General features: G+C 53.0%; 3 protein-coding genes across 3 annotated transcripts; 1 reads left to right on the top strand and 2 right to left on the bottom strand.

The window, feature by feature from the left end:
- Positions 1–1,019: 1,019 nt before the first annotated feature.
- NCLIV_037080 (conserved hypothetical protein) lies at positions 1,020–8,164 on the bottom strand (the record flags this gene model as incomplete). Its single annotated transcript, XM_003883909.1, has 8 exons — positions 1,020–1,454; positions 2,006–2,178; positions 2,376–2,710; positions 2,917–3,402; positions 3,621–3,978; positions 4,380–4,607; positions 4,836–6,722; positions 7,189–8,164. The coding sequence occupies 8 exons, from the start codon at positions 8,162–8,164 to the stop codon at positions 1,020–1,022; spliced, it is 4,878 nt and encodes a 1,625-aa protein (XP_003883958.1).
- A 2,267-nt stretch (positions 8,165–10,431) lies between these two features.
- Positions 10,432–13,259, bottom strand: NCLIV_037070 (conserved hypothetical protein; the record flags this gene model as incomplete). The annotated part of the gene is made up of 10 exons (XM_003883908.1): positions 10,432–10,469; positions 10,539–10,593; positions 10,770–10,804; positions 11,033–11,140; positions 11,490–11,543; positions 11,741–11,780; positions 12,065–12,154; positions 12,470–12,531; positions 12,790–12,912; positions 13,127–13,259. 10 exons carry the CDS (start codon positions 13,257–13,259, stop codon positions 10,432–10,434), a joined length of 738 nt encoding a protein of 245 aa, XP_003883957.1.
- Positions 13,260–15,478: 2,219 nt separating this feature from the next.
- Positions 15,479–18,474, top strand: NCLIV_037060 (hypothetical protein; the record flags this gene model as incomplete). Its single annotated transcript, XM_003883907.1, has 4 exons — positions 15,479–15,805; positions 16,405–16,761; positions 16,998–17,264; positions 17,689–18,474. 4 exons carry the CDS (start codon positions 15,479–15,481, stop codon positions 18,472–18,474), a joined length of 1,737 nt encoding a protein of 578 aa, XP_003883956.1.
- Positions 18,475–19,883: the final 1,409 nt, after the last annotated feature.

Genomic DNA, 19,883 nt, shown 5'->3' with positions numbered 1-19,883 from the left:
TCCCACAGGGAATGAAACCGCTTGAGGTGGGTGGCCTGAACACTCTTTTCTCGATAATCAGTGAGAGGCTCAACTGGTAAAACTCTCCTCCTTGAAGGACCATCTGGACTCATATACTAGCTGCTTTTCAAAGCGAACAGAATACATATCGACGTCAGCTGTAGCAGTACCTTGCTGGGGTACTCCAGAGTTGCGGACTCGCTACTCAAACGGATTTAACGCGAGCTGACAGTACGTAAAATTCTTTGAGTGCAAAGTATTCACCGAAGTGCTCTGCCCTCAGGTGAAGCCATGCTGCTCAAAGCTCGGCAATCGGCTGCCAGCAGCAATGATGCTGCTCTCGTCAGGGCGGACAATCGGCGAACTCGTTACACGATACAATGTTTGCACATTATCGTTGGTTTCTACCACATTTTACGTACAAATAAAAACGGTGCGAGTACGGAAAAAAACATATCGGAACGTAAAACAGACGGTGAAAAGCACGATAGAGGGCAACGTCAGACAACGAGCAACGTGGTCTGTTCGTCGCGGTATGTCGCAAGCGTAACCTTTCACAAAAAGCACGGACGACTACATGTTTTGAGAGTTGTTTAAGTCGCAGTGAGTATAAGAGTAACAGCACAGCGTCCGAACGAATGCGCCAAAACGCCAGAATGAAATGATTTGTATGCTTCAAAAAGCATGTGCAAAGCGTGTATCCGGCGGCAACGGTTTCACCTCAAATTCGTCCACTTGGTGACGCCTTCCCTAGACTCCAGAACCTGGAAAAATGCAACCGCTAGCAACTTCTCCCTTGTTTCCCCAATAACCGAGTACGATGCTGCGGCAGTCGTGAGGGGAGATTTCCAGACTATTTCGAAACTATAGAGCTGCACGCTGTATTCCGTCCCATTGGATGTATTTGTGTCGAGTGCGGTGTTTCAGTCAAGTCAAAGGCACAAGGCCTGTTTCTACAATTGAGTTTGGCAGAGGGTCCCTCATGATTCATAGCTTGTTCAGAATCGTCACTGTGGTGGTTATGGACGCTCTCCCAATACTCCAAATGCGACCGGCTTCTTTTCTAAATGCTGTCGAATCGGGTTTTCCAAGGACCACCTGTGACTTAGACTGTGAGGCCCGCTCATCGTCTGATCCTGGTGTATACTGCAGCTTCTGAGAGTGCTGAGATTATCGAAGAAGGACGAAGCACCAACTAGCTCGCGCGCAGCCTCCGGGTTGTTTTCCCGGTAAACTGTCCTGTATACACTCGTCGCCTGAAACCGGTGCAGCTCATCCATAAAATACGTCCTATTGTCGCACTTCTCCACGATCAGAAGGACACTGAACATTGCCGTCTTCCACTCGTCCACTCGAAATGTTCCTGCTTCGCGCAGTTCCTTTCCGCAAAGTGTCAAACATTCGTAGATGCGACTGTTGTAATGCTCGACCTTGAACCGCGCACGAGCATACCCCTGCACCCACAGAACAAGAGGAACAGCCGCGCAATTGAACAGAAGAACCACAGCCCGCGAAGTTACAAATGCTCCACGCACACGCGCCCAAACATAACTGGCATTGAATTTTGCTTCAAGTCATATGGCTTCCATTCCGGAGCCGCACGTGCTCGCAATAACTGTCGAAGAGACAATTGCCATTACCGTGATGTGCACTACCTCTCTTCAAGCTGCCTCCTGGATCCCAGCCATCAGCTAAGCACATTCACTGAGCAATGCCGCCACCTTCAAGAGTGAGGTCTGGCGGCTGCGAAGGAATCTTTGAACAACAGTTCAGTGAATGGAGTTTTGAGTACGAGCGGCTGAAGGGGGGAGAGCCAGACATGCAGGATAACCTACTCACTGTATAAATACGATGCGGTTTCTCCATCTCTTCCCTCGTCCTAGATTCTCTATGGCAGATTCTTGGCATGACAGGATCATGCCCTCAGGTTTCGTCATTGTGCCTACTCTTGCATGAAAGCTGCCCCTTTCGGGTTCGAACCACTTCAATTCAACATCCCACTTACCTGCGCAGCCAGCAGATACTTCCGCGGAATCGTCGCGCGGAATTGACACCAGTCGCACGATACGACTCTGTCAAGGGCGTTCAGCATAGCAGCGGTGATTTCCTTGGCAAGCCAGACGAAGCACGTTGACTGTGCCTTTATCATCCGGAAAAGATTCAGTTGAAGCGCTTTGCCTGCACGAAAAGACAGAGAAGGTACATTTATTACGGCTCACTCACCCTGCCATACATGAAATGAACAACGCTTTGGTCAAGAGACGATCACAAGTCTTCCAATGTCGCTCCATGAAGGCCCTGTGTGTCCAGCCAACGTCTTAAGTAGCTGACACGGCTTTGGCACAAGACGAGAAGGGCGTATCCGTGGCGCGTACCTGACCTGCAGCGAAGAAGGATCTCCCAGTTGCGCCTGTCCTCCTGCACCACACTGAGCCATGAGGCGTGGCCTTCCGGTGGTCCTCCATTTAGGAATAACGCGAGAGCTGGATCGGACGTGAGTGCCAGGTGGCACAAGTTATCTACTGTATCCACCACAGCCATGATCAAATACTCGACTTTGTTCATGATTTCTTCCACAGCAGGGTCTACTCTCCAGAAAGGCGAATGCGGACTGCACGCTCCCTCTTCGTACAGCATGCGTCCTACTACCAGCAGGCGAGTGGAATGATGCCGAAGCAGCTCCTCTGCTTGAAGAATGAAGTCATGAAATCTGCGAAACCCGGGATGAAACAGAGAAACACAGAGCAACATGGGTCAAGAATATTTCTCGGAGGTGGTACAATTGGGACACAATAAGGGCTTCTAGCGAAACACAAACCGTGTTACCGAGGGGTCTGATGCGGCTCGACAGACCGATGCCTCGGACCCGACGCCAGAAGGATTAACCCAACACTTTCGCGTTCATGGTCGGCTCACTCGGGGGGTCCTGTCCGCTTCTTTTGTCGTCGCCGTCGATGCCATTCGTGTCTGCTGAGGCGCGTGCCCCGACATCCGAATTTCCAAAGCCTGGCCCATTGAAACGTTCTGTTTGGCGCTGTAATCGGGGACGCCGGATGACACAGGCGCGGGGCCTCAGAGCTCTTTGCGTATGGCAAACTGCAGCTTGTCTCCCCGCCTCCGGTGATGCTTGATTCGCTGCGATTGTTCACTCGCGTGAGACTCAGAAACGCCGCATTTATAAGAAACGTGCATCGGCGACACGTTTTCAGGAGGGTGGCGCAGTGTGTTCGTGTAGCTGTTTCCGCGCTGAAGGTCGGCGGAAAGTAACCAATGACCACCGAAAAACCAATCCCTACGAGGTTGCCGGTCACGCGACTGCGCACCACAGTGTCTCGCAGCTCTGAAGGCGCAAAAGGCACACACGCCGACAGATACGGAAGAATGAGTCGACAAATGTCATGCCTCAACCAGATAATCGCCAATGCATTCGACGCGATGGCCCAGACCGTTGTGATGAGGATGGACACAATGCAATCCCTTGGTGCGGTTCACTGGCTCAAGAGCATTTGGGACAGCATCCCGCCTGTGGCCAATGCTTTCAGCGTGCCGATGGGCTCTTCGACTCTGGCTTCAGCTCCAGCTACAAACTGTTTAGACGCTGTAGCTTCCCGTGCTCGTACGTACTTGGGTACGGAATGGTGCCTTCATAGGCCCATATAACGGCGAGGACGAAGGTAACTGTCCAAATGAAGACCTGGCCAATATATCCGAACTCGCGGTCATACTCGCTTGCCGGGTTGGTCGGGCTTGCGAAGATGAACACCGCCGCAGCGATCGAAACGAACACAAAAGCTAAAATCGCCGCATAGTTTGTTGTTGCCACCAAAGCAACCTCCACGGCAAGGCCACCCAACATGGTTCCCAGTGCACGCTTCAGCCCTTTGTGCGTGCTACCTTCATACGTGAAACTGTGGGCACAAAGGAAACCGAGAATAACCCACTGTTTGGCGGTCTGCGGACCCTGAGTTACTGCCAGGCCTGAGAGCGAATAGACCACGCACATGCAAAGCAACAGCCCCAGTGAGCTGCCCTTGACTCCGACCAAGGTGCGTGGACATCAGAAACTATCGGAAGGCCCCTTCACGTGATCCACCTGTATCTGCCGCTATCTGCGTCTCGGAAAACCAAAACGTGCGCGAAAAAGATAGCAGGCGCAAGGGACCACAACGCCCGGCCGCACCGGTGACAGAACAAGACTGGCTGAAATGAACGCGACGTGGAACGGTAGAAAGGAATCAAATAGACCCGGCGGCCTCAGGTGTAGAACGCTACCAACGCCACAATATTGGATGAAATTCGACGGCAAAATAACATTTAGCCTTCTAAGAGAACGTGCACCTCTGTCTCCATCATGTGCCTGGCGAAAAAATGAACCTCACCTCCAAGAAAGTGGTCGATCTGCTTTCCGTAGAAAAGGCAGCACCCAAATAGAAAGCCGAGACCACCAATGAGCTTGATGCAGTGAACGACCTCGACATCCCAATAAAACGCATCCTTGCCTGTCCACTTCCATTTATCCGGGCGCATGAGGTTTCGAAGGCCGACATAGAGTTGAACGAATACCATTCCTAGAGACAGAGTCATCATCTTCAAATTCTGCCGAGCGCCTGCAAACGAATAGCAAGGACAGGAAAAGGGTATGACAATCAGCGGCGAACCCTAATTTGGGAGCACTCCTCGGAGACATACGGACTTTGTTTTCGGACACTCAGTGCTGCATCATCATCCGTACGAATGACGTTCTACGCCCCTCTTATTTGAATAAAAACTGAGGAAATCCTAACTGTTAGGTTAACATCTGAAGAGACACCGTCCCCATCCACACCCTTGCTCACCTTGCCATGAAGGAGTCAGGATCGCGATGCATGCTCCCCTAACCGTGCTGCACAGCTCTTGCGTATCGAATGCACAAATGTGATAGAGCGACACGATCAACTTTGAGAGCCTCATCTCCTGCCGCAGTTCCTCTGTCGCAGCTCCCAGGCCCCGACTCATCCTCAAAGCGTCGACATCGTCAGAGACTGAATCATCTAATAGCTGGCGTGTAAGATTCCACGGAGCACGCTCCTGGAGCCAAGACCAGCTTGTGTCTCCACTTGACTCAGCTGCTTTTCGCGGAATCTCTCCGTTCTTCTGGCTGGGGACGCCAGCTTCATTCTTGATCGCTCCTGAGTCGAAAGATTGACCTTCGGCATCGTCGTTATCATCCAGAAACCGACGAGTCGATGAACTTTGATGGCTCGCAGTGCCACTGTCAGCTTCGGTGCCGTCTTCACCGCTGCAAATATCCTTCAGGGCGGCATCGACATCAGCCATTGACAGGCTGCTGAGCACCGATGGAGACGTAGCTCCACACTTGCGCTGAGATATAGTCCGAGGACTCCTTTCGCTGAGAATTGATGGACGTCCTATATCACTGTGATCCTCTCGGAAGCTTTGACTCATACTTGGCGCCAGGTGTGGGCCCTCGAAGAGACTCTCTTGCCGTTCCAGTCCAGCTCGCTGCAGTTCGGTCTGCCGCACTTCCGATGTCAATCCACTTCCCGACAGCGCCATGCCGGTTTCAGGAAAAACAGGCACGAATTGATCTGCAAAAGCCGATCTGGTGCCTGGCCGCCTCTTCGCCCATGCTTCGTCTCTTTTGGGTTCCCCTCGAGGCGGCAGTTCGCTCTCGGGTTGCGTGGCTTCGGCAGAGCCGCGACGTCCATTGAAATGAGGCTCCTCTCCTTCGCCGAGCAGACCAGTGTCACTTACAGTTCCCCCTGTACCGGAGATGGACTGGTAGCTCGAACAACGAGACGATTTGCCCATGCCCGCGACGGATTCGCTGCCTGTGCGTGATCGCCTCCCATTCATGGAGACTGGTGAAAAGACCTGGGAAGAAGCGCCGGCGTTAACGCCTGCAGGAGTCTCCAGGCGAAACATGGTGCCTGCAGATGCATTTGCTGCACGGTAGTCCACAATCTGCGGTACGAAGAGGCTTCCAGCAGCGTGGGATGCCCGCTCTGCACTTCCGGTTCGCGGGGACGCCGGCGGATTTGGAAACCAAAAGTGCTCCACAGACGCGTCCGGCACGAAGGAGAAAGAAGAAAACGCCCCACTTTGATCAGACACAGCGCTTGCATTGCTGCAGAAAGATGCGCGACTGACGAGCCGCCGGAGACAAACGGAAACGTCGTCGCAAATGGTCTGTTGCCTTGTGGTAAGCTGCATGCTGGGAGAACGCAAAACGTTGAAGGTCTTCCCGACACATCTGTCAATGTGGTCGAGCTGCTCCAGTCCATTGCGGATCTTGTCTCGAAAAGCAGCCCGCTTGAACGACGAGGGGCGCACAAGAAGAAGGGTAGCACACAAGGTGTACGCATCAACAGTAGTTTTCAGTAGGGGCTCCGTTCGGTGGAGGATCTCCGCTAGCGTGTCGTGCCCCTCGACTCGGACCCGAACAAGATCTTGGCAGACTATATGGATGTTTCGAGAGAGAGTGATTATGGCCATGCAGTTGTGGATTAGCACCTCGAAGCAACGCGCAAAAAACGGAAAAAGGAATACGCCGGGTCCCGGATACATGAAATACGGCTCCGTACTGCTGGCAACGATGGCAACGCGAAGACTCGTCTGCCTGCCAATTGCTTGGTACATGGTTTGACAGCTTTCTTGCAATGCGTGTGAGGCCGCCTTAAGCTTCTCGTAGCTCTCTTCGAAATCGTCGCCTTCTTTCATCACTGCAAGTGACGAATACAACACAACCAGAGCTAATCCGGCACATGTGAAAGAACCTGCCGACGACAAGTAGAGGAACATCCCGTCTGTCCACGAAGAAAAGAGGCAAATGCGCATGTTGAGCACGCCAGCGGGGGGAGCAGTAATGGCAAAGAGGTGAACAAGAACCTTGACAAGATGAAGTCGATCAGCATATCGTACACTGGGGTCCTACAGAGAACTCGCCTGAATAAAATTTGCGGCACGATATGGGTGTGAGCATATAGGGGGGAATCATGCTTTTGCTTTTTCTGCGTCTACCCCCCGCTTTGCAGACCACATCGCATTGAGTTCGTGCAGCCGTTTCTCCTTGATCGCCAAACACCAAAAGGGAACCTGATCCCGGCCCTGCCACAAAAACGCCAGCTTTCCTGATGACCTAAGCTCCAATTCTCGCCCTCGGTGAGTAGCACGTACAAAATGTTTAACCACCAGTTGTCGCGAAGAAGTCGTTACACCAGATCAATTGATGCTCAGTCAGCTTACAGAGACAGTGACGAAGTTCTCCGAAGACGCTGGAGATGTTGGACAGATTCTCGCGCACATCCCTCATTATTCTACTTAACTCGACTCGTACGTTGTGCCTCTGGCTACTCCACGGAGGCAGTGCCACCTGGAGCGCAAAAAGAGCCCATCCAACGAGTGAGGCTATCAGGATACCGAGGCTATAGTCACCGATGTATTTCAGACCTGTATATAGATCTGTATCAAACGCACGATGCTGCTGAGCCAAGATGACAGCGGCTGCAGTATACGGGATGTATACATAGGCAAAGCCAGTCATGCTGTATGTGTTGACGTCAGTAACAAAGGGAGCGACCTTATATGTCATGGGCAGGCGCATGACTGAGAGCCATGAAAGGATGACGAGGAAAATGAGCAGACACATGGAGCGGCCCAGAGCGGCTCCGAAACTCAAAACGGGGAAAAGAATGAAGGTTATGAGAGCGATGCATGCAAGAGTGAAAACCCACACCCAGAAACAGGAAAACGCTGCTCCCGATTGCTCCGGTAACGTCGTCGAGGCCAGAGAGTAGGTGTTGATGCACCAGTCTTGACCTGGGATACCACCAATCAATGGTAGTGCTCTACACACGGAAAGGTGTAGTGCGAGAGTGGTGATGGCTCCAATACGGACACCACGATTCAGTCGAGGCCACCATGTCTTCCTTAAATTCGCAACACAGCGGTAGAAACAAGCACGTATGTTCCCAAGGCGGGTGTCCCAACCACCGCGGTTTCGTATCCGTCGCTGCTCCTGTGCCTCGCCTCCACCACGTTTTCCCCTCCAGTGCAAGAGAGGCCACCATTTCGTCGGGGTTTCACAAAATCGGCCACTGCGCTTGGGATTGCTGCTCGCGTCCGTGCCAGCACACACGAGCCATTGGTCCCCTCCCGTTTCCATTGCACACGAAGTTGCCCGAGAACCATACAGAGCACCCCTGTTGGTTGCCGACGCGGGCTCAACGGTTCCCACCGCGTGAGTCACAAGCAATGCAAACCATGAAAGGTGCGTTACGTTTGCATCTCTCTCACAACGGCCACGCCATTCCTACCGCCGCGCAGATCAGCAAGCTCGGACTAGCTGTCTACCACTCTACAGCGCAAAATCAGGAAGACGTTGGAATGCATGTCTCATACGGCCAACGCCGGCGGCTCAATGTCCGCCGAAAAAAACCCTCTTTGAGGGACAAGAAAACGAGAATAACAGGTTTTGCTTGAAATTTTGACAGGGAGCCGACGAAGCTGAAAAAAAGCACAGCCTGTGTTCGGGCGAAACTCTCCCGAACGGATGAGTGTCCCTCGCCAGCAGGTGTGGAAAAAGAAAATCATTCAGGCCATCGAGATATACCGTCCTGCACCGAACGGATTTTGCTGTCACCACATTTGCTGAAACGAAATATTCCAGCCATAGCGTGGGAAGGGAACTCTAGGAAAATGACCGGTTCTAAAAAATTTTAGCAATACAACGCAAGAGTTCATGCGAGAGCCCCGTCGAAAAGCCCGAATCGAGTCGAGCCCGCGGACCTCGTCGTCGACAGAGGGAATGCGCTGACATGCATGAATTTGTTCTGTTTGTGTTAAGCGCACCGCGGACACTAATGCCGGTTTCCAGGACAGAGTCGAGCCTGAAAATTAACAATTTTACAGATCTCGAGAACTCCAATGTTTAGTCAACATTCTGACGCCACTGGACATATACCTTGTCCTGCAATGATTGGGTGTATAGACGCACGACCCACCCCCTTCCCCCCGCCAAATTCCCCGTTTTTGGCTGCATTCCTGCGAGCGACGTGGACCATGCCACGATGGTCCACTACATGAATACGAGTACAGCCAATAGATGGTATTTATGGACGTCCCTCAAGGGCATCACCACCGCTTTCCCCCAGATTTTGAATGATCTCTAGATTGAAAGTAGGACTTGACTTCACAGGCACGTTATCGACTTGCCAAAGCACTGGCGCGTAACACGCCAGCCGAAAGCTGCTAACCGCGGAGAGAAAGGGAGGCCTGATGCTAGTATATAGGCAGCAAACTGAACGCTGGTTTTGCTGGAACGGAATTCCCTCATTCGTATTTGTAGTTCTCAAACGAGCACACGTTTTCGGTTCCTGTGCAAGTGCCCAAAGAGGTGCATCGCCGTTACGGGGCAGGAAAGCCCTCACTGAAACATCGACCATCCAGTCACGAACGAGTGCAATACGTGCGCGACATGAGAGACACTCTGCCGGTGCATTTGAACATCCCACACCAACAAGAGTCTTGGCGCCCAGACCTCAACCCTAAGTTGGGGCCACAGGTATAACTGGCTTCTACGCTCAACGATGTTTCTTCTTGGACAGATAGTCTCGGGAAGACGTACAGTTCTGCTGGCTGACACTTCGCCAGTGATTCGACTCAACGGGGAGAGAGTCTGACGGACTGAGTGGTGATCGCCGCGCCAACACTGCAAAAGTTGTGATGTAACTGGATGTGCGGAAAGGCGTAGGTAAGCAGACGCGAACCCCTGTTGCTGAGGTGCTGGGTTACTCTGTGGCGGATGCATTCAGAGAATGTGTCTTCTACATGTCTCAACAGAGACACCTTCTCCAACAACTGTCGAATCTTTTACTGATTCGATAGTTTTCTCGCAAGGATCCAGCGGGAGCATCAGACACTACGCTAAGCGAATCCCTCGATGCCACGATTCGTGCTCTGCGTTGATACGTTCTATATGCACCGAAAGAACGGCTGCCTTCCGCCAAGTACACCGCGACACACAGACGCGGGACGACGGGCGGTTGCCAGCCTGAGAGCCGTTCGTGTAGGATTTGCGAACGGGATACGCTGGAGGAACGCAAATTCGAACGTTCAAAATCCGGGGACCAATATCTGTGCACAGGCCACGGAAAATGTTCACCAGGACACTTCGCGGTGTGTTTAGACGGACTGGAAAACCCCGCACATCTCGGGGAGCGGCCATTATGAACCGGAACCTGACAGTGGGCCGTCGCTTGGAGTTGGAACGAAAGCTGCAGTATGCGTCGAGCCGAATCTTCCATTCAGTTGAGAGGTTCAATGCGTAACCGTTTGCGGCCAGCTCGGAGTCTCGACCCAATGGATGTGCCTGAGCGAAATGACACATTCCAATCACTACGGTGGCGACTCAAAGCTATAACGACCGATAACCTACTTTTCCGCGGGAGCTGAGCGCATGGTCGCGAGAACTGCACATATGCAAAGGACGGAAAAGACGAAAGCCGGTACGAAATTGTATGGTATAACCGTCTGCATACCTTCGAGAACCAGGGCCACGCGACCAAGAGCGGCGGGCTCTGCTGCTTCGACCCTCTGAAAAATTAAGACAGACAACCGAACATACAATGGTGTCCAGACGCTCACCATCCCAGCAACAAGAAACGCAGAAGCACCGGCCCACGAATTCCCGTAGCTGTTCTTTAAATTAAGACGCAAGCGTCGAGAAAAAGCTACAGCTATTGTTCAGGTGTCTCTGGATGGGGACTTACTGTCCAGGCTTCCGAGAGTGCTGCCGCCAGTATTGCTGAGTAACAGGAGAAACACACCAAAATTCGAGGGAACATGACATACAGACTCCAATGGCGTCACGTCTCTTCTCCCAGTCGAGTCAATCGGTAATGGGACCCTGTGAGAAGTCATCATCAGTCACTACAGATTCCAGAAAGTTTGGCGGCTGCAAAATAGACTTAACGTCTTTGTGCGAAACGAGAAGGACTACACCAGAATGTTCTGGTAGTGTCGCAGAACGTACCAACAAGAGTAATTGCTGTCGGGCAAGAGGCGGCTTCTGCCTTTCCAGGGACGTTCCGCAAGATGAACAGGGCCTCTCCCCGGCACAGTTCCAACAAAGCTCTTCGGGCTGAGACGCAAGCATGCCACAACAAAAGCACTTTGGAATGGGAGCGTTGAACCATTCCCCTATAGCATCTCATTTATTGGGCTCTCAACATTTGGATGCCTTATTCGTCGCCGTGAGGCACACAGCTACGATAAGAAAACGACAAACAGAAGATGGGCCGACATTCTTCTCAGGACCTGTACAAAACACGAATGTGCTTGAGAAAGCGTGAAATGTTTCCTGTTTTAGAGGTGGAACCGATTCCCCTGTCTCTTGCCAAGCTGCCACGAAAAACGGGGTGAACGTGCCACATCAAAATAGGTCTTTTCTCTCGCGAACGCTGGAGGTCGGCATCTGCTGTCCAGCGTACCCGCACGGCGGAGGTCGAGAAGCTGCAGGCTCTCCGGCTTGTGTACGGCGAACGCTGCACAGAAACGGACAAGGAGTGGAAGACGATTCGCGAGATAAGGATCAATCTCGCTGCCCCATGGGCTTTGTTGGCGCGTCCAAGTGATTGACGTGTACGATAGGACTTCGTATTCTGAAGGTAACTAGCTTGCGCACGACAACCACCCCGACAGGCTTGCCGGCGGTGGGCTCTGCCGTCGTCCAGTCGCTTACCGTCAGGGAGTTCTTCAAGGAACATGATCCACATATCTTCCTGCCACAGAAACACGAGAATACGTATCCCCTAAACGCATTACTGAGTCTCACGAAACCTTGTCTAGCATACGGCAAGCGAAAGATCAGAGGTGAACGTGCTCCTTTGTAGCTTAAAAAAAGAGGACGAGCGCTCAAGCACGGGCTTCCACATTCTGGTTTGGAGCAAACTAAAAGCCATCCGAAGTCTGCGTGCCACCTACTAGCTCTCCTCCACCGGACTGCTGGCTTTGGAGCAAATTCATGCTGTTACTTGGTTGTCAGGAACGGCTTCCATTTGCTTACTTCTCTTTTCCATAGTTTCACGTCCAGCTCCTCTGTAGTATCCGGAGTGAACTCGAGCAGCACCTGGAGGGCCGAGGTGGGCGTTCCAGTCTGAAAGAAAACGATATGGCGAGCGTACTAGACATCAGAAGAAACGCGCCCGGGGTGGAATCCCCTTCCGCCTGTTCTCCCATAATGGATTGTGGCGTTACAATCCGATACTGCTTGAAGGCTCCCCCCTTTCTACTAAAGGATGAGAAGTGCGTCCCCACAGACCTTATTTGATTTTTGTCACTGACACCGGGAGGAACACAGCGGATGCTACGCACCGGCACTCGCTGTCAGCTCGAGTCTATTCAAGACATACACCTGGCACCATTGGGACACTGCATTCATGACAAGAAACAGAATTGCGGGAGCTCTCACCTGGCAGGAGAAAAGCCACGGGGCGACAAGGGCCTCCTCAGGTTTTATTGCGTCGCGAGCAACTGAGGGTATATCAGGCAACGCAGGGAAAACACGCCATTCCACCGTTGCGGGCAAACGACACTGCGTTTCACACCACTCCTGTATATCGCTTATGAAGAATGGATGCCAAACAGGCCAGGCTTGCCATGCAGCCATCAGGAGTTCTGTACTCTACGAGCGACCCTTCGTCTGGTAACGGAAAAGAGTCCTTCTCTCCCCCCCATCTGCCGTGCTCCTTACGCCTCTCAGATTTTCCACTTCACCCTCCGCTGGCTCACCGTTGAATGAGTCGTCGTCATCGAACCCGACCTTTTCTAGGGGCTTCCCTTTTTCCACTGTTTCAATAAGTGCCAGAATTTGGCTCTCGAGACGCTGGGTGCGTCTCTCGAGACGGTAGCGTTCTGAGTAGAACATGTGCAACGCAGGAGCAACTCAAAGATGCCCAAAGGTAACGACATATTCAGGCTGCGCGCCACGGTACCCCAGTTCAGCCACCGCCAGGCATCCACTCTTTGCGTGCAGTCTCCATACGCCGCTTCAACAGGAATGCCGCCTCCAATTTCCTCGTCATTCTCCTGCCTGTACTTGGTTAGGTCCGAAACGGACACGCCTCACCTTTTTCCGAGTTCTGCAATCTATCGTTAAGCTCGCGCACGATCGCCAGCAGTGGATCAAACTTGGTAATAAGGAATGTCTGGAGCTCCGCAGAGTAGGGCGTGGAATTGGAGGGTGTCCTTGGAGCCGCCATTATTAATTATGATACTCCCTTGCTGGTGCACGCTCCTTTTGCAGGCTCCTACGTTTCTCGAACCTGTGGCCGACTTCCGTGTTGCACTGCACGTACACGCGAAAATGCCTTGTTCTCGAAATTTAGTGGTTACCGAATCGACGAGCGGAGTCGCATCCGTAGCCCAGAGATGAAATGTACACAAGGGCGCGCTCGAATCATCGCAGACGCGAGTTCTCTCAATCTGGAACGCGTATGAAAGGTAATGAACGCACGTTGTACGAGCCGTTGTTGCGGCGGAGTCGTGAGGCCGAAAGGAGTACACAGATCCACTTTGAACACGCGCTTTCCAGCGCAAGAGAACACCGGACGAGAGGGGGGGCTGGAGAAGAAGTAGGACAACAATGGGTCACAGAAGGTGTATGGAGAAGCTGCGGCGAGGATCATAGCCGGCCTCAGATTCGAGACGGAGGGGACAACACCCCGCCGAACCGGCAGCTCGACGGAGTGTCGGCGATGTTCGAAGAATTCGACTGTATGGGAATTTGGAAGGGAAGCAAATAAGGAGAGAAAAGAGTAGGTGTCCAGGAGAAATACACGAAGGAAAACAAAGCAACCAGCAACGGAAAACCGTAGTCAACGGGCCACTGAACCCATTCAAAAAAGAGGCGCGAGACACGGACGAACAGATATCGTCCTTTGACGGTCCGTACACATGCCTTGAAAGGGGTCAGAGGCTCTGAGCGTGGACGGAACAGGGAAGAAAAGCCTTCCTCCTCAGAATGGGTGTACGCATGGTGTCGTCGCTCGCTTCACCGGTGTGAGAAGACTACCAGTTTTTTTGTTAACAAAGCACCTGTGACAGCGGCCTCCCCTTTGGTCCCAGAATTGATTGAATCTGGAACCAGAATGCCAGCAAGAGAACTGTGTTCTTTTCCTGTCACAGCGCACTGGTGTTGCGAACCGCGAAAATGCCCGTCGTTGTCCGGCTGAGATTTCGCAGTTTCGATGAAGACACCACACGGCGCCAGCAAAATGGGTATGGAGAAAGACGCTAAGAGTCGCTAACTAAGAGAAAGAACAGATAGGCCGTGATGAAGCATTGGATGACGATCGAGGAAGCTCGGAAGGTGGACTTTCATACTTCGGCTATAGCGAAACAGTCTCGTTCACACGCGTCTTCTTCTGGCGTAGGTTTGCGAAGCCGGCAGGCACGGCGGACGGCGACACCTTTATTGCATCTCACTTTCTCCGGTCTTGTTCAAAGAATGCTTTTTCTGTCGCGTGTGAGTCTGTGAAGGTATTTTATTGTCTTTCTCTATCTTCCCTTGCCTCATGTGGGTCACCACTGGTGTCGCTAGTCGGCTACCCGCCCGTTCCCAGCGGCGCGGTGACGGGACGCTCGCGCCACGGCGAGATGAATGAATTTTGACTCAGAGCGCTTTCCGGACAGCTGCAACAGTTGAGTGTTTTTCTAAAACCTACAGGGCCATATCCCCTCCGTCGCGCACTTCCGGAAAAGATTTGCGTCCCTGCATGACAGGGGCTACAGGTTTATAACCAGATAAAATACAGAGGACAGCGCTAGACGCGGCAACATTCCCGCAAGGCTTCCCGCCGTTTTTGCCAGGACACCACCGCCGGCTGGTTCTGATTCGATTACGAAGAAGGCACCAAACTTGTCTTTCTTCACTTTCCGGACACTCTAAGACACATTCCTCGAATTTCTATCTCTTTGCAGTACGGCCTCGAATTGGAGTCGCCGGCGGTCACTTGTCCGTGTCTAGTGTGCCCGGAGCGACTTGCATTCAGTCGTTGTTTGTCTTGCCGCATCCCCGGACGACTCTCTGGCCTGGCAGACCAGGAGACGTTGAGCCTCCAGGCCAGACGTGCAGGCTATCATTCTTTCTTCTTCTCGGATTTTTTTGCTGTGGGACCTCGATTTCCAGTAGGAACTGCGGTTTCGAGTGAGCATAGCTGTGTCTGTTTTTCGGCACAAACCAAAGGAGGGCACTCTCACGCTAGGTCAACGGCACCGATACCACGTTGCTGGTCCGGCGCGTGCCTGCGCTGCCATTCGTTGCGTCCCTTTTGTGGGGGTTCTTTTCTTGTGGAAATTTGAGCGAGTTGAGTAGGATATTCGAATCCCCCGTTGAAGGAGGTACTTGCACGCATCAACTCGTGTGTGCCCGTGGCCTGGAAGTTGTGCCTCTTTCAAGGCCCTTGCCGCTCCACCCAACATGGATGCCACTTACACTCCTCGCAACAACGGCAGTTTTGCCCACAGATTCTCCATGCCGTTTACCCAGAGATCTGTCCGGTATTCTTCGTCTTTGACAGATCCGCGTGATAACGATGATTGCCACCCCGCTGCTGCTCTCCTTGAAGCTGGAGAAGCTGTTTCAGGGAGAGCTGCAGCGGCTGCGAGGATTCGGAAGAATGCCTACTCGCAAAAGGATGCGAGGGGCGCAGATTACGATGGCGAAGACACTTACCACCCTGAAGGAAAGGCAAGATTTCGCGGACTATCCGCCGATCCTGCTGCCGTCTTTGAGCAGATAAGACAGGTACGGAGCCGCCGATCAGCGAACATGGCACACAAACTGGAGGTAGAAACCGTGTAATTTGGATAATTCGCCTTGCTACGCACATGGAGACTCGGTGGCCAACGCGGTGTTTTATCCCCTGATCAGCTCGCTTGATAGAGAAGATCTTTCTCATCGGGTGGGGCAGCGCCGTGTCTGTCGAAGAACTGCGTTGGCTAGCCGCACCTTGGCCGTTTCAAGACCACTGTCGTAGTTGCATATGCACTCCCTCGCTGCAGGGGGGGTCCATGACTGGGACATTGACGGGCACCACCCGGGGACACTTTTATAAACTCATGCGCATGCACTCGTATACTCTTAGGGTGTCAAGGATGACGCTTCCGGCTCACAGGCTGTTTCAGTGCCTTCCCTTTGCCCGCTTGTTGGGTCGTGCCTTGTAGACTCGACAAGCAACAGTCAACTCTCGCAGTGCATGAATGGTATCTCTATTGCCTCTCGACGCAGTCCGACGACGACAGTAACGTCAACGGCAAAGTGCTCGTCGTGTGTCCCATGTCGCCCGGCCTTTCAGTAACTTAACGCTGAGCTTTTCATGTTCCTCATTTTTCCTGCCACCGTAGGCGACACGCATGTGGGTAACGATAGCGGCTTGTCTCCTCCTCCTGTTCGTGGCGGGATCGACTGTCTACCACTGGAATTGGAGCTCCGTCCCAGTCCCCATCTCGCGGACGCCTACTTCGCGGACTTCTTCCGCGCCTGCTGGTCATGCTCCCGACTCGCGTCACACTGGGTCCCATCCACCTCCCTCCGGCGTCGGTGGACGAGGCGATGGCCCGCACGCAGCTCTGCATGCGGCTCTGGAGAAGCGGGTTCACATTCACCAGGAAGAGCCTCACTATGCACAGCACGAGAAGGGGGAGTTCGACGAAGACATTATGAAACAACATCCGGACGACCACTCTTTTGTTGATATCTGGGTAAGGCTTATGACCCGCGGATCGCTGAGAAACACGTCCAGGCCTAGATCACGATGCTACAATAGGAAGAGCACTAGACAGGGCTTTGTCAAAAAGGAGTGTCACGTAGGGCTTCGTGGATTCAAACGCACTTGATGTTGCCCCTAGAGCCTTCAGACTCCACGGTAGTGCAGGTGGATGTGGTAAGCGGGACAAACATCGGCGTTTGTGCGCGGCCTTTCTGTTTTCCACTTCAGGATGGGGATGAGCACGAAGACCTTCATCTCTCTCGGGGTGTGCCGGGGTTGCACACGCCTCTGTATCGTCTGCCGTTCGTTGAAGGCCAGCACAACGAGACGCACGTGGTCGGAGTCCACACGAGCGATCTCGACATCCCAAAGCGTCTCCTGGTTGACGGCGGCCAGTTGCACAACCTGATTGGAGGCGACTACGATATGCTGGTTACGCGAGATGGCCGTCCAAAGCCTCTCCTCGTGCATGGCAGACTTGTATGGAAGAAATGGGTAAGTGGTCAATCACAGGCGAGTGGCATGAGTTCCTGTCGAAGACAGCTGTTGAACACGTCTTCAGGCAAGCCTGTTTATATGACAGGATACGCATTTATACTTATTAATGTATATAAACGTATATTCGAGTGTGTTCTCGTACGTTGGAACGAGATGCACGGTGAGAAAGACGCCACTTGGTGCCATGTCGCGAAACGATACTGACCGCTGCCATGGCACCTCGAATCTCTGCGACACTGACAACCAGAGCCGATGGCATTGGTGAAGCGGTCTCTGTTAGGGGGGGCAACGTGGCGGTTTGGGGTGTACATGGGCGGAACAAAAAGCGAAATAGCGATTGCCATTGTCCGGTAAGCGAACATTCAAAACCCGAATGTGGACGTGCTACATGTGTTTTGTCTGCTTGTTGGGATCGCGCCAGGCGGAGACGTATGCCGCGGGCATATCTCCAGACGCGATGTATCTGTTCTACGACCACACGCACCACACATGGGTGTTCAATCGCGAGTTGAACTTCAAGAAACCGGCGCCGGTAGCCTTTCTTCCTCATGGCGCCCTACTGCCAGTTGTACGGCAGCTGCCGCATGCAACGAGCGTGGGACCCGCTGAGACACCCGACGCAGCGAAGAAGTTGGCGGAGAAACGGTATACGGCCTATACGAAGCACGGAGTACCCAAGGGAGTTCACTGGGTAGTCCGCGAAGTCCCGGGGGGCTTGGGGCGCGGGGCAGCAGAGAGTGGGGGCCCGACAGTGGACGCCGGGATTCGCGTGCGGGGGCATCCCGGGCACACTGCGCCAGAAGATTTCTTTGGGCTTTCGCTGCAAAAAGTCTTTCACACTCCCGAGGAAGGTCCGGGTGACATGGACGAGGAAGAAAATGTTGAGGATGATGAATACCTTGAAGACGACGAAAGTTCCGATCACCACGGAATTCATGGCGAGTACGAGGATGAAGACGAGGAAGAACTGGAGAAAATGTTTGTCCCAGAAGGTACACGCACCCGACAGCAGTACTTGACGCATCCCCAAACGCAAGTGTATCATACCTTCGACGACATGCATTCGAAGTTCGACCACGAACGAATTGTAGACGATCCCATCGCTTATTTGGAAGCTTCGGGCCACCCTGACGTTGACACAATCGAACGTGAAGTCGGAGATGACACAACGGCCATCCCCCATCCTCTTCGGAAACTGGAAGAATGAACGGTGTTCCCGGATACTCTTGCCGTGGTGATATAGTTACCAGCAAGAGTTCGCTGCTCTCTTGATTCCTAGTTGGTTGTTCTGCAGGCTTTCGTGTATCCCATCAGGGGTTGGAGGACGAGTTGTTACTCGCTAACGCGTACTTTCCTTCTCTCCTGTTTCTCTACGTACTTCCTCGTTCTGAATAAAGTATAAAACAATTCGTGAGTGCTTGTCTGCCTCTAGTTCGTATCGAATCCTGTCGATGAATGTGTGCTTCGCCGCTCATCGTCTTTTTTTAACAAACCCTAAGATGACTGAATGCCCTAATTTCTCTCAGACTTCTCAGCTAATCTTGTTCTGGTCTAAAAACGTCGCTGTTTTGCCTCCCGCGGCGTATCACTGCCTGGAACGACAAAGGGAGCAGATCGTTCCCACGGCGACCACTCCGAAGAAATGAAGGTAGCCCGAGTGCTGCAGCGCATTCCCAAGGAAAGCCGTCATATGCCCACACGAGTCATACCGTCTGGCTACACGTTTAAACGTATGTGCTCCCGATAAGAGCAGGTACGTCCCCCACTGTCAACGATTTGGGGACTCAACACCGAACACCCGCCGTTATCCGTGAAGCAAACTCTGGCTACCCCGCATTCCTCGAGGGGGCGATTCATGTGTTCTGAGGTACGGCAGCGTACTCACAAAACGCAGTGGACCGGCACACCGGAAACACAAAGAACTTCGCCGACCACCCACAAAATAGTGGAAAGGAATTGGATTCCCTGATAGGAGACGACGCGCTCACATCATTCGGTTGCGCACCACACAATAAAACGCTAGACTAGCCTACGGCTGAGACCAAGGTGAGACACGTTCCGCGTTTAGAGCCAGAGCTTGTCTGAGACAGGAAATGCCTACTACGCCTGTCGGTCTAATCGAAAACCGGGGCCGTTCCAAACAGGGACGCCGAGGGGGATGAAGCACGGAAGAGCGCGAGCAAAATTGCTAGGGCTGAAAACAGCGAGACTGCAATACGATCGAGGCACCTGCTGCTGCTGGTCCCGGTACGTCGGTTCTGCACTGGATACCATCGGCTCCTCACTCGTTTTCTCAGCCGTGTCTACTTCCTCCTTCCTCGTCTTCCCTTTGGAGACGCCCCTTCCCTTGCTCGTATCTTCCATTTTGCACGTAGATGCGAATCAGGAAGGCGGATGCGAGTTGTACGTTCCTTCCGTATCAGCACTCACATCTCTAACGGTGTTCCCCCTTCGGCTTTCCATGGCTCTCTCCCTGCATGATCGGGTCTCTGTGGAGCGGCTCCAGGAGAGGCAGACTCTCTCAGCTGTGAGACTCTCGTAGCATGCAATCTGTTCCCTGCCTTCCTTTGTTCCCTCCAGAGAGCTGGGAATAAATCGAGACTCTGGAGGGGGTCC

The sequence above is a fragment of the Neospora caninum genome, chromosome VIII (genome assembly GCF_000208865.1).
Source record: "Neospora caninum Liverpool complete genome, chromosome VIII".
NCBI lineage: Eukaryota > Apicomplexa > Conoidasida > Eucoccidiorida > Sarcocystidae > Neospora > Neospora caninum.
The sequence above is the reverse complement of the archived record's forward strand: the minus strand, read 5'-3'. Positions and strand labels throughout refer to the sequence as shown.